Below are 13,028 nucleotides of genomic sequence, written 5' to 3' on the forward strand. Positions count from 1 at the left end.
GTTCCTTTTAAGTTTCCCCTAAATAGAAATTTGAAAGTGTTTGATCACTAGGTTCCATTATATTCACTCAAACTGCAGTATTGATGAGATTTGATCCCTGGATTGAGGATCCCCTGGAGGAGGGCATGGCAACCCACTCCAGTATTTGTGCTTGGAGAATCCCATGGACAGAGGAACCTGGCAGACTATGGTCCATAAGGTCACCAAGAGTTGGACATGACTGAAGTGACTTAGCACACATGCGGGATTTACCTTACACAGACTATCCTATGTATTTCCTAATGGAATGTTAGATTTGGGGGGATTCTGTGGGTTTTAAGGTAGAACTAGAAGTTCCCTGAAAGATGTCTTAGGCATTATTCAGTTTTTTGTTGGGGCAGTTTGTTTTATTAACTTCTTTGTTAGTCTACCATCTATTATTGTAAGAAGACTTGGGTTTTCAGGAGAAGGCTCAGTTTGATATTTAACATTTGAAAAGGCTGGGTTAGTGTGACTTCAGAAGAGCATAAAAGAGAAAACAGAATTTGTCTTCTATCCCTGCTTATGCTATTGAAATGTGACTTTAACATTTATTAATAATAACTGTTTTGAAAGAGCTTCTTGTGGAGGTTTTTTTGCAAAAGAAAATAATTCCATGATTTCAGTTCCATGATTTTGGTTTTCATAGGAACTAATTAAATCACATTTAAGGAGTGATAATAGATATGTTATTCCCAATGGTGTACCTTAGGGTAGCTTTAATGTGTTAGGTGGCCCAGCATGACAGAGGCACACAGGATTTGCTCAGAAGCCAGTTTTCATGTGAGGCATTGTCTTACGTATCTGGGCTATCAAATACACCTTCTCTTCTCCTTAGAAGAAAACTCGGAGGTGAGCAAGCCCTGGTGCACATTAATATACCAAAGATACAAAATACGGACTCCATGCTGAGTAGTTCCTTTGGGAGTGAGAAGAAATGTTTCTTTTCCTTAGATAGTTTATGCATCATTAGGCAGTAGCCAAGCTTCTGCAGAATCCACTGAGGAATGTGAGAGAAGCTGGGAGGATTGGCGAGATGGGAGGCAGGAAAGGAGAATGAGCACAAGAGAGAAAGAGAGTAGATGTTGGTGGGAAGTGACGGGGGAAAGAAAGTGAAGGGGGAGAGAAAAGGCTGCCTTATTTCCTCTAAGATGTGCATTGTTTTCACCTCATAACATCTCTGAAATTGGGGTCTGTCTAATAACTGTTGGCATCTGAATAGTGCTTTTCACTAGGTGGCAGTTTTGATGTTGTCATTGCACGCGCACGAAATCTGCCTTTGCTGCTTTATTGCTGTCATTTCTCTCATTTACACCCTCTGGGAAGATCAAGCAAGGACCAGTATCAGAACTTGCAGGATGGGTGTCAGTGATTTGAACTATAATCCAGGAGTAATATTGGAACATTCTTCAAACCTGCAGTATTGATGGCAGAAAGATGATGTTATGAAGAAAAAACTAAGTGATGAGAAAACATGGTGTGACAGTTTAATTTACAACTTTCTTTTCCTTCAAGGTTCATAAAATAATGGTAGATTGACTTTGTATATTTGATGAAGTTAAGTAGCCCGGCTGTGTATTTAAAAATCCTGATCCTGATGTAAAAAAAAATTTATGATTATTACAACAGTAATGACTACCGTTTCCCTTTGCTGAATATGTACTGTGCCAGGCACTGAGTTAAGTGTTTATCTCATTTAATTCTCAGGACTGATATTCATTTTACAAAATAGAAATAAATGGAGGTTTAGGTGTGTTAGATCCAGAATTTGAACCCTAGTTCATTAGACCTCAGATCTAGTGTTTTTTTGTGTTAAAATACATATATTAATATTCCTGTGTAGGTTAGCCTTATTGTATATTTCTAGCCAGTTTTCTTGTTCTGCCACCTATGTTCCAGCAAACTGAGCTGTAATATTTCCCTGTCCTGGTAGATAAAGTCTTTGATTTTATGTCTTTACGGAAAAGCATTTATCCTAAGATACAGCTACTTCATGCCTTTTGTCTTCCTCCATTCCCTTCCCTCAAAGGCCATCCCCTGAATTTCTTTAACATCTTGTTCACCCCAAGGGCATCTGCCATTCTCCATGGTGTATTGCAGAGAGGGATGGGCACTTTTAGTTGATTATTAACTTGTAAATCTTTACAGTTAAGGTCTGGGCCTGATTTATCTTTTAGCCATTTAGCATCTAGTTTAGTGGCTTGCCCTTTTTAGGTATGCTTAGTAAACATGTGTTGGATAAGTAAGAGTATAAATCTGAGCTTAAGTGTAGCATGTTTGTGCCTTAGTTGACCCGGAAAGCATTGTAGAAAGGGAGCACAGAGGATCAGGTTTAACTACCCTGTAGTCTGTAACCTCTAAAGACTTAAGTTACTGAATGTAGCCTTTTTGAATTTTTCTCTAACTTTGATAAGTTTAGCAATAGTATTAAAGAGTGTTGTGGATGACTGTGAACACAATCAGCTGATTGAATTGAGGATGGGTGTTCTCAGTGTTTGTAAATTCATTTTATTTAGTGAAAGGTGAAGGGAGTGTGGAAAATTGAACTAACTTTTTAATGAGAGATTTAAAATTAAACCTTTTGGGTACTTGAAAACCTAATCATACTCTAATTTTCAAAGGTATTGCAAGTTCACTTGGGGCTCATATTGCATATGCTAGCATATGCAAATCAAAAATTGTTATTTTAGTTTATTTTTATATACATAATGAAAAAATTATTTCATAATGGAGGACTTTTGTGAGGATAGAGAATAAATCTATTGCTGTATCGCAAGCACTCTGATACTTTTATTTGTTTATGAGCCAATATGTTACTTTTAAATACATATTTTACAGAAAAGATGACAAGAGAAAATTGCTCTGTTATATGGATATCATAAACAGTTTCACCCACAGTATAACAATTTTCACTTAGAAATATAAATACTAAGTATTAAGAAAGTGAATATGTGAAATACAGGTGGGCATATTCTTAGAGTGTTAAATGGAGAGTGCAGAATACCAAGCAGTGCTGTGTTAAACCTCAGTCATGGCCAGAAGTTGGGGAGACTATATATATGCAGAGAAAAAAAATTTAAGGAAGTAAGTGTACCAAATGTTAATGCAGTGATGTGGTAAGTATATTTTATAATTAGAACATTTGTATTTAGAAAAAAATGTTTTAAAAGTAGTATATTATTCCATCATTTCAAAGATAATTATGTTCATGTGATAAGTGTGGCAAAAATGTCCTGATGATAATTTAAAAGCTTTGGATTTAGTCTGCTATAATACATGTAAATTTTATACAGTAGTAGCAAACACTTGGATAGTACTTTCATACCTCAAGAGTGACTGAGCTCAACAGAGAGAAGAGTGAGTTAAAGTAGATTAAGAAGGTTAAGAAGCATGGGAATTTGCTGTGTGATTCAGGGAACTCAAACAGATGCTCTGTGACAATCTAGAAGGGTGAAATGGGGAGGGAGATGGGAGGGAGATTCCAGAGAGAGGGGACACGGGTGTACCTATGGCTGAGTCTTGTTGATGTTTGACAAAAAACTACAAAATTCTGTAAAGCAATTATCCTTCAATTAAAGCATAAAGTGGCAAAAAAGAAAAGTTGAAAGAAAATCACCAGGCTCTACACTAATGTATTTGCACTTGTGTATTAAAATGCAGTTACGTGAATGCAAAAAAAAAAAAAAAAAAGTTAATGAGCTATGTTAAGTGGTATAAAAAAGTCAGTTTGAAAATGAACACATTGGATTATCCTTGGTTTCTGAAATTGTGTGGTCTTATTTTTTGATAACATGTAATGATTTGAACGTTTTGGAGAAGTCTAGGAGATATGGAAGGTATTAATAGCAGATCTTGAAGGGGAGAGCATTTCTTTGCAGGAGGCTTAGTGGGCAGTGTGTGCAGTCCTTAGGAACATAGGTTCTGGAGCTGGGCTGCTAGGGTTCAGTTCCTGACCTTGTTTCTTTCTGTCTTTGTAAATAAACATCTAATTTATGTAAGTTACATCTAATTTCCTTTCACCTATTCTCTTATCTGTTAAATGAGAATTACGGAATTTACCTTATATGACTGTTTTGAGATTCGAATGATTTTCAATTTATAGGTGCTTGATAGTGGTTGGCATAGTGAAGTTTCAGTAAATGTTAGTGGTATTATTCTTATCAGAGGAATATTATTATCTGCTTTAGCAGTTGCTTTTGTAGAAAGGAAACTATTCACATTCTTAAAATAGCTGTATTCTTTCAAGAAAGTTATATGTCTAAAAGTCTACCTCTGTGGGTAACTTTTGAAGATCACTCATGCTTTTGTCTTTTCATCAGTAGCAGCGCAGCCCACAGTTTATACTTCTTTTTTTTTTTTTTTTTTTTTTTTAGTTTTTATTTTTAAATTTTAAAATCTTTAATTCTTACATGCATTCCCAAACATGAACCCCCCCAGTTTATACTTCTTATAGAGGGTTTTTAGCATGACGCAGTAACAGAGGTTCATAATAATAACTAAGTCATCAAGAAAAGCTTATGCTATATTTAGGTCTTCATGAGCCAATGATATTTGGTTCAGGAATGCACTCATTCAAAATGAAACCACTTTAAATGCAGACCAATATTTCATAGTGGATTGTGAATAAAAGGTCTCATTGGGACTTTATCTTAAAAAAACTAAAAATTTGGAAAATCATTAGGTTATAATTGTAAACATGCATCAAGTCTTAAAGACTGAATTGAATGTAGGCCTAATTTTTCTCATAAAATAATTTAGTCGCATAATATGACATCCTTCATGCTTGACATTTGTGATACTAATATTAAGAGCATTTTTATTGTTGTGAAAATACTGGTAAAAATATGTATGGATTTCCCCAGGGACTTCTGTTAATCTGTTGATAGTGAGGTTATTGTTTCTGTACAGAGAGCAGACTTGCTTACTGCTCACTAACTATGGAAGTGGTGGACTTCCCAGGCTCACTGTGCCTCATCAGTGGAAGCCACTGGGGCACTCATAAAGTTGTTATGGACATGTACTTGCCTTTTGGTTGACATAGCACTTGTTTCCGTTGGATACACACCTAGGAATGGAGTTGCTGGGTCATAGGGATCCATGTTTGGCATTAGTAAATGTTGTCAAACAGCCTCCCAAAGTGGTTGGGCTAATTTAATTTAGTTTCTCTTGGGCTAACAGAATATATAAGAGTTGTTTTGATTATCATGAACATCTACTTTTTTAAAAAATAATTTTAGCCATTCTGGTGGATGTAGAGTGATACTTCACTGTTTTTTTTTAAATTTTTAAAAATTTCTGTGATAACTAATGCTGTTGAACCCATTTTATCATCTAATGGCAGTTTTGGTACCTTTTGTGAAAGTTCCTGATCGGGCCTTTTATTCACTAGTGAAATTTTATGATTAAGTTTGCTCCTTTTTTAACTTGGTAAGTTGAAACTTATAAAACAATTACTTGGATTACTTGTGGCACACACCAGCTATACAGTTTGGAAAGTTACAAAACATTTTTAAAAAGAATTCTGTTAAACATTTAAAGTTTTTAATCATTCCGCATTTAAAGAGGCAAGTGCAAAGTTTGTCCTCTCCCCTTTCCCAGTCGTAGGAATTCATGTGTGAATAGCATGTTTCAGTTTATAAAACGTCTATTACATGTATGTTTAAGTGTGTTTTTAGTACTTTAGGCACACATTATTTTATTACTTCAATATTTTAATGACTTAGGAACCATCATCCCTATTTTATAGAAAAATCAATGGAGTTAGAGTGATACCTCATCATGGTCATATACCTAGTAAAGGATAGAATCTGATTCTCTTCTATTTTCATTATGATACTGAAAAAATTAAAATAGTGCATTTTTGTGTTATAAAATATTTATGCACATAGAAAAATAGAGAAAATAACATACTGATGATTTGTCAGGTTTTCTTCTAATGTAGTTTTAAAAGAAACACAGCTAAAGCTTTTCCGTTCTCTCTTCGGCATTCTTTCCTTCTTTCCCTGAAAGGAATCGATATTCAGTATCCTGAGATTGGTTTGTCATTTTCGTGCATACTTTTATTCTCACCTGTGCATGTCTGTAAAGAACTTTTTTTTTGTTTTAAATTTTATGCTGTTGCTCTTATAAAGGTATTTTATGTTTTTATGAATTGCTTTTTTAAAGCTCTCTGCTCATTCATGTAATAAACAAGCACTGTCCTTAGGTTCAGGGTTATGTGATGATGGATAAGAAAGACAAGGCTACCTGACTACTAACATTTTTGTGAGGAAGACTTGTAGTTAATAAGTAAAATCAATATCATTGTTATGAATGCCATGAGAGAAAATTGAGCAGGATCAAGGGATAGAGAATGATGTGGGAACTGGGTGTATGCTATTTTAGATAATATAGCCAGGGACCTCCTTTTCAGGAGGTGACAACTGAGCAGCTAAATTAATTGAGAGAGAAAGCCATGTTAAAAATCTGGGAGAGGAGAATTCCGTAGGAGGGAACATCAAGTGCAAAGCCCTTGAGGTAGAAATGACTTTGGAGCATTTGCTCAATTGTGTAGGTCCCAGAAAGCAATGTTAAAGAATTTGGATATTGAGTGTAATGGGAAACAGCTGGATGATTTTTGAGCCAAAAGATGACATGATTTGATATATTGTTTTTAGCTTTTTTTTTTTGGGGGGGGGGGCTGTGCCTTTGCAGCATGTGGGATCTTAGTTCCTTGACCAGGGATCGAATTCATACCCACTACATTGGAAGCCCGGAGTCTTAACCACTAGATTGTCAGGGAAGTACAGTTTTATATACTTTTAAGATTACTGTTTAAGATTCCAGATTACTAGAATTCTGTGTATTAGAATACAATATGAAAGTTCTGCAGAGATATGGAAAGATCTTGATAACATTGTTTATACATTTTCTGTGCCTTTTTTCAATATACCACTATTGATGTAAAAAAGGTTATGATTATTTATATATCTGTATTTGTATAAAATTTCTCTGGAAAGACATAAAAGACAAAAGTGGGATTCCCTGTGAGAAGGGGAACTGAAAGATGGGAGAAAAATGGGAAGGAAGCTGACCACTCTATACTTAACATGACGGGAAAGTACTTAAAAATTGTAACAGAAATCGTACACATCTTCAGTATTCAGTCAGTCAAATTTTCGCAAAATGACTCTCGCATAAAATCACTCAGAGGGAAAGGAAGAGCTTTGCCAGGATGGCAGAAACCCTCAAGTTTCCTTCTAGTCCGTGCCCGCAGCCTTCCTTTTAAAGGGTAACCACCATCCTGAGTTCTCATAGCATGAATTAGTTTCACCTGTTTGTTTGTTTGTTTTGTCCTGGCACTCTTAACTCCATTCTGTTCTATAGTAGGTAATAGGTTATCAACTAGTTGTACTGTAGCATTATGCCTCTGTTAACACACTATTGACCCCAGGGGTTTTTGTAGAAACTAATATCTGTAGCCAGAGATTTGTTACGTAAGTGAATATTGAAACACTCTGGTCAATAATGTTCGGGTAACAAAAGAAGTATTAATACGTCTCTGGTCTATACGTTGTTAAAAGGTTAAAACAATACAGAAGCGTATGGAACGAATCATGCAGGACCCCCTTTCTATTGCTTGGCTCCCATTCCATGCTCCTCCCTAGAGGTAACTGCAGTCGGTCATTTAGTGTGTAGCCTTTTAGCCCTTGTTCTGAGTTTATATACACAAATAACTTTTCCCCCTTTTTTCTTGTTAGTAAATAATATGGTTAGTATTTAATTGTAGAGATGCTAGGTTAGTAGTTAACATTTTAACTACTAATCTAGTATCAGGTCTTCAAGCTCCTCTGCTTTTCTCTCCCTCTTCTTTAACATATCATTGCTCCGTACATGCTGTCTCTCATATACTTGCACTACTCGAGATTGCCAGGAGAAATATCAGTAACCTCAGATATGCAGATGACACTATCCTTATGGCATAAATTGAAGAGGGACTAAGGAGCCTCTTGATGAAGGTGAAAGAGGAGAGTGAAAAAGCTGGCTTAAAACTCAATATTAAAAAAAACTAAGATCATGGTATCTGGTCCCGTCAGTTCGGTTCGATTCAGTCACTCAGTTGTGTCCGACTCTTTGTGACCCCATGGACTGCAGCACGCCAGGCTTCCCTGTTCATCACCAACTCCCAGAGCTTGCTCAAACTCATATCCATCGAGTTGGTGAGGCCATCCAACCATATCGTCCCCTGTCATTACCTTCTGTCATCCCTTTCTGATCCCATCACATCATGGCAAATAGATGGGGGAACAGTGGAAACAGTGACAGACTATTTTCTTGGGCTCCCAAATCACTGTGGATGGTGACTGCAGCCATGAAATTAAGACGCTTGCTCCTTGGAAGAAAAGCAATGACAAACCTAGACAGTGTAATAAAAAGCAGAGACATTTCTTTGCCTACAAAGGTCCGTCTAGTCAAAGCAATGATTTTTCCAGTAGTCATGTATGGATGTGAGAGTTGGACCATAAAGAATGCTGAGCCCGAAGAATTGATGCTTGGTGTTGGGAGAAGACTCTTGAGAGTCCCTTGGACTGCAGTGAGATCAAACCAGTCAATCCAAAGGAAACCAACTGTGAATATTCATTGGAAGGACTGATGCTGAAGCTGATGCTCCAGTACTTTGGCCAACTGATGCGAAGAGCTGATTCCTTGGAAAAGACCCCGATGCTGGAAAAGATGGAAGGCAGGAGGAGAAGGGGATGGCAGAGGATGAGATGGTTGGATGGCATCACTGACTCAATGGACATGAGTTTGAGCAAACTCCAGGAGATGGTGAAGGACAGGGAAGCCTTGCGTGCTGCAATCTATGAGGTCACAAAGAGTCAGATATGACTGAGTGACTGAACAACAACACTCTTTCTAATCTCTGTTATATTCTAGTATTATGGAATTAAGGTCTTAGTCAGCTGGGCCTGTCTGCTCTTTATCCTGGGAAATGCCCTATTCATACCTGCCCATGTATTTTTTTATGTCCCCCTTTCCTTTGAAATTTCCCTTCTCATCTCAGACAACCAAATCATGCCTGTACTTTCTGACCCAGATGGCTTTTATCCTGTATCCTTAATGCTGCTACAACTGAAGTAAGACTTTTTATACAGTTCATTTAACTCATAACACTTTACACTCTGTGACCTGTTTCTGAAACATGCTTTTGTTTTCTTGTTATATTTCCCTGGTTCAATGTAGGCTGTTTTGTTTTCCTGGTGAAAATTATCCTATGAAGTGTTGGGAAAGACATAGTGCCTAGGCTTGGGCATATCCATTCATACATAAGGAGTATATCTTCACTTCCCTCCACCCTTCCTCATATGGTTCCAGCACGCAGTCTGTGTAGCCACTGCTGAGCATGTCTCTCACTTCCCAGTGACAGCAAATTACTTGGTGGAATTTGAATTTAGTGAAATGAGGTGTGAGTTTTTCTCTGCACTCTGTGTGGTCTGGCCTTGCAAGTAGGGAGGAGTCAACATAATTGAAGATTGTGCAGTTCCTAGTGACAGGTGCCAAGAGGTTATGATACATATTTCTTGGGTGTGGTGTACAGTGAATAAATGCTTGGAGCTCTTGGCCCTTTTTTGATCAGTGAAGCACTTTTTAATTAATATTTTTATTTCTAGAGGAAGAACTGTAGTTTTCCATAGCTCTACAGCCCTTTTCTCCTAAAGAGGAGTCAGTGCTCCTTTTTTTCTCCTTTTCTGGATCAGCACCTAGAACAGTGCCTGGCACTTTAATAGACTCTTAGTAGGCAGCAGGCATATGTTGAAAGAATAAATCATTTGGCTCTTAAGATGAAACTATTCGATACTCTTTTTTTTTTTTAAGTACCATTATGACTATTCATAGTACGTGGCACGTAACAAGCAATCAGTTCTTATTTGTTGAAGTTAACTCTATTTTATTTTGTTTACTCAGACTCTAAGTATCTGTGGTGTGGGAGACCCGGGTTTGATCCCCAGCTTGGGAAGATTCCCTGGAGATGGAAATGGCCACCCACTCCAGTATTCTTGCCTGGGAAATCCCATGGACAGAGGAGCCTGGTGGGCTGTAGTTCATGGGCTCGCGAAGAGTTGGACATGACTGAGCAACTAACACTTTCGCTTTATGGGACTGACTTATTTTACTTTTTGGCTGTGCTGGGTCTTTGCTGCTGCATGGGCTTTTCTCCGGTTGTGGTGTGTGGGCCTCTCACCGCGGTGGCTTCTCTTGTGGGGCGCAGGCTCCAGGGCATGCAGGCTCAGTAACTGGGACTCCCGGGCTCTACAGGTTCAGTAGTTGCGTCGCACAGGCTTAGTTACTCTGTGGCATGTGGGATTTTCCCGGGTCAGGGAACAAACCTGTGTCTCCTGCATTGGCAGGCAGATTCTTTACCGTTAGCCGCCAGGGAAGCCCTACTGCAGTTTTAACTGAGCACATACAGTCTTCTGGGAAGATCACCCCAATCCAGAATAAACTTGATGCTAGAATATTCTATTATTTGTCCAAGACAGAGTTGCAGCATTATTTATCAGTTTTAGGTCTAAGAAAGGAAGCATCTTTTGTTACTGACATCCTTTCTCCAAGTATTACTTCTGCTATTTCACTAGTAACTAACTGTCTATGTGGTTGACTGTAGTAACCACAGGAGATTGTACCCGCTCTTATCAGTGGAATGCCACTACATATCACTTTTTCAGGGTATACAGTGGTGTTCTGCCTGGAGCAGGTTCATTAACTTAACATACTTAAAATATCGGAGAAGGCAATAGGAACTATGAAATGATAAACTATTTTTGGGGGGATTAAACCTTGGGTTTATTCTTTTTTTTTTTTGGTTTATTCTTTTTAAATCTAACTTTCTTCATTTTAAAAGTAGACACTTGCCATTTTTCTGTCAGTTGTTATGATTTATTTGAGGGCTTGGTATGTCTTATGACAACTTCTGATACATTTTGCATCTAATAATGTGACTTGAGTAGTGCTGTGACTTTTGTGCAAACCTTACAAGTCTGTGAAACATTTTAAAGAGAGTAATGATCCTAGGGAAGCACTAGGTTTCTCTTAAGACCTTTGTTCAAATCAGGATACTATTATGTTCAAAACTGACACAGCATATAACAAGGATTTCAGTGAAGATAACTACTTCAGAATCTTGGGGGCTTCTGACGGAAGGAAGTAAAGGTCTAGGGGCTGTTTTTGTGGGGTGATAATGTGTAGAAAGGAGAGCACCCGACTTTGCTTTTGGTTATCATTTGACATTGCCAATGAGATTCATATTATGAAGAAGGAAGTGAGTGGTCACAGGACTTAAGAGAAAATTTTTCTATCTAGACTTAGGTTTTTTGTTTTACTTGGTAAGGCTTTTCTACTCTTACTGAAAGTAACATACTTTTCAAATCATATTGATTTAAATGTATGTAAATTGTATTTATTTAAACCAGGGATCTTATCCTTTTCACCTTTTCTCTTTCAGGGCTTGAACCAATGAAAGAAGCTTATGGCACTTATGAAGATAAATGTCACCCCTTCCTTTTAAATTGCGACTTTTGCTTAGGGCCTGTATATGACTTTCCGCCTGTGATCTGTATGTTCGGTAGACACTGACTTTGAGTTGCAGAAAGGTTTCTGAAGATTTAAATCAAATGACGTCAATGGCCAGCTTGTTTTCTTTTACTAGTCCAGCAGTAAAACGATTGTTGGGCTGGAAGCAAGGTGATGAAGAGGAGAAATGGGCAGAAAAGGCAGTCGATGCTTTGGTGAAAAAACTAAAAAAGAAAAAAGGTGCCATGGAGGAACTGGAGAAAGCCTTGAGCAGTCCAGGACAGCCAAGCAAGTGTGTCACTATCCCCAGATCTTTAGATGGACGCCTGCAGGTTTCTCACAGAAAAGGCTTACCCCACGTTATATACTGTCGTGTTTGGCGCTGGCCTGATCTGCAGAGTCATCATGAGCTAAAGCCATTGGATATTTGTGAATTTCCTTTTGGATCTAAGCAAAAAGAAGTTTGTATCAACCCATACCATTATAAGAGAGTGGAGAGTCCAGGTAGGTTTTAATTCCCCTGGGAAAAATTATAAAAACTTCTGCCTCCCGACATTTGACTGAATTTAGCAATTAATAGGTTACTTTAGCTTTATGCTTCCTTCTTAAAGATTTTAATCTTGGGAGGAATACTGGACCAACCTCAAATAAAAGTTAAGAAAGAATTTCTGTCCTGACCTCAGCCATGTGACCCCACCTCCAACGTACCTTGTTTAGGAATCTCCATCTATATTATCTCTATATTACCGTTCTTCCTGCTCTTTGTTGACACCCACTCTTGTTAGTCTTTCTTTTCTACCTTTTGACTTGTCAAATTCACTAATGACTGCCTTCTTACAGAGGGATCAATCATTCTCAGTCCTCATCTTATTTGCCCTGTCAGCATTGTTTGATACAGTTGCTTTCCTTTCCTCCCACTCAAAACTTTTTCATATTGGCTTCTGAAGCACAGCACTCTTACAATTCTCCTACCTTACTACCTGTTTCTGCTTAGTCTCTTTGTTGGCTATTTTCCTGTTTTCACAGGACTCAGTCCTTTGACTTTTTCTCCATCTATATTTTTCCTGTAGGTGCTCTCATGTTATCACATGTCTTAAAACCATCTATAAATTCATGCTCACATTTTGAACTCCAGAGTCAGCTTCTCCTGACTCTATCCAGTTGCCTACATAACATCTCCACCTGAATGTCTAATAAACATACCAGATTTAATGTCAAAATAGGACTTTGGATTTGTTTTTCCCACCAAATCATTTTTTCCTCCAGTTTTCCCTGTTGAAGTCAACAGCAGTAACATTCACATAATTGCTCCCTGCTAAGTCGCTTCAGTCGTGTCTGACTTTTTGTGACCCCATAGATGGAAGCCCACCAGATTCCCCCGTCCCTGGGATTTTCCAGGCAAGAACACTGGAGTGGGTTGCCATTTCCTTCTCCAATGCATGAAAGTGAAAAGTGAAAGG

General features: G+C 37.8%; 1 protein-coding gene across 3 annotated transcripts in view; it reads left to right on the forward strand.

The window, feature by feature from the left end:
* The window catches only part of SMAD5 (SMAD family member 5), a 59,458-nt gene that overhangs the window by 15,192 nt on the left and 31,238 nt on the right, over positions 1-13,028 (forward strand). For 2 of the 3 annotated variants that reach the window (XR_006059958.1, XM_060415760.1), the window contains exon 1: positions 11,501-12,072. The exons of the other annotated variant lie outside the window; for it this stretch is intronic. Coding sequence is in view for 1 of the 2 variants with exons in the window: in XM_060415760.1 (XP_060271743.1) it covers positions 11,670-12,072 (403 nt within the window). In the remaining variant the exon portion in view is untranslated. Of the gene's footprint in view, positions 1-11,500; positions 12,073-13,028 lie in introns of those variants that run through there. 3 annotated transcript variants of the gene reach the window in all.

Source organism: Ovis aries, chromosome 5 (assembly GCF_016772045.2).
Source record: "Ovis aries strain OAR_USU_Benz2616 breed Rambouillet chromosome 5, ARS-UI_Ramb_v3.0, whole genome shotgun sequence".
NCBI lineage: Eukaryota > Metazoa > Chordata > Mammalia > Artiodactyla > Bovidae > Ovis > Ovis aries.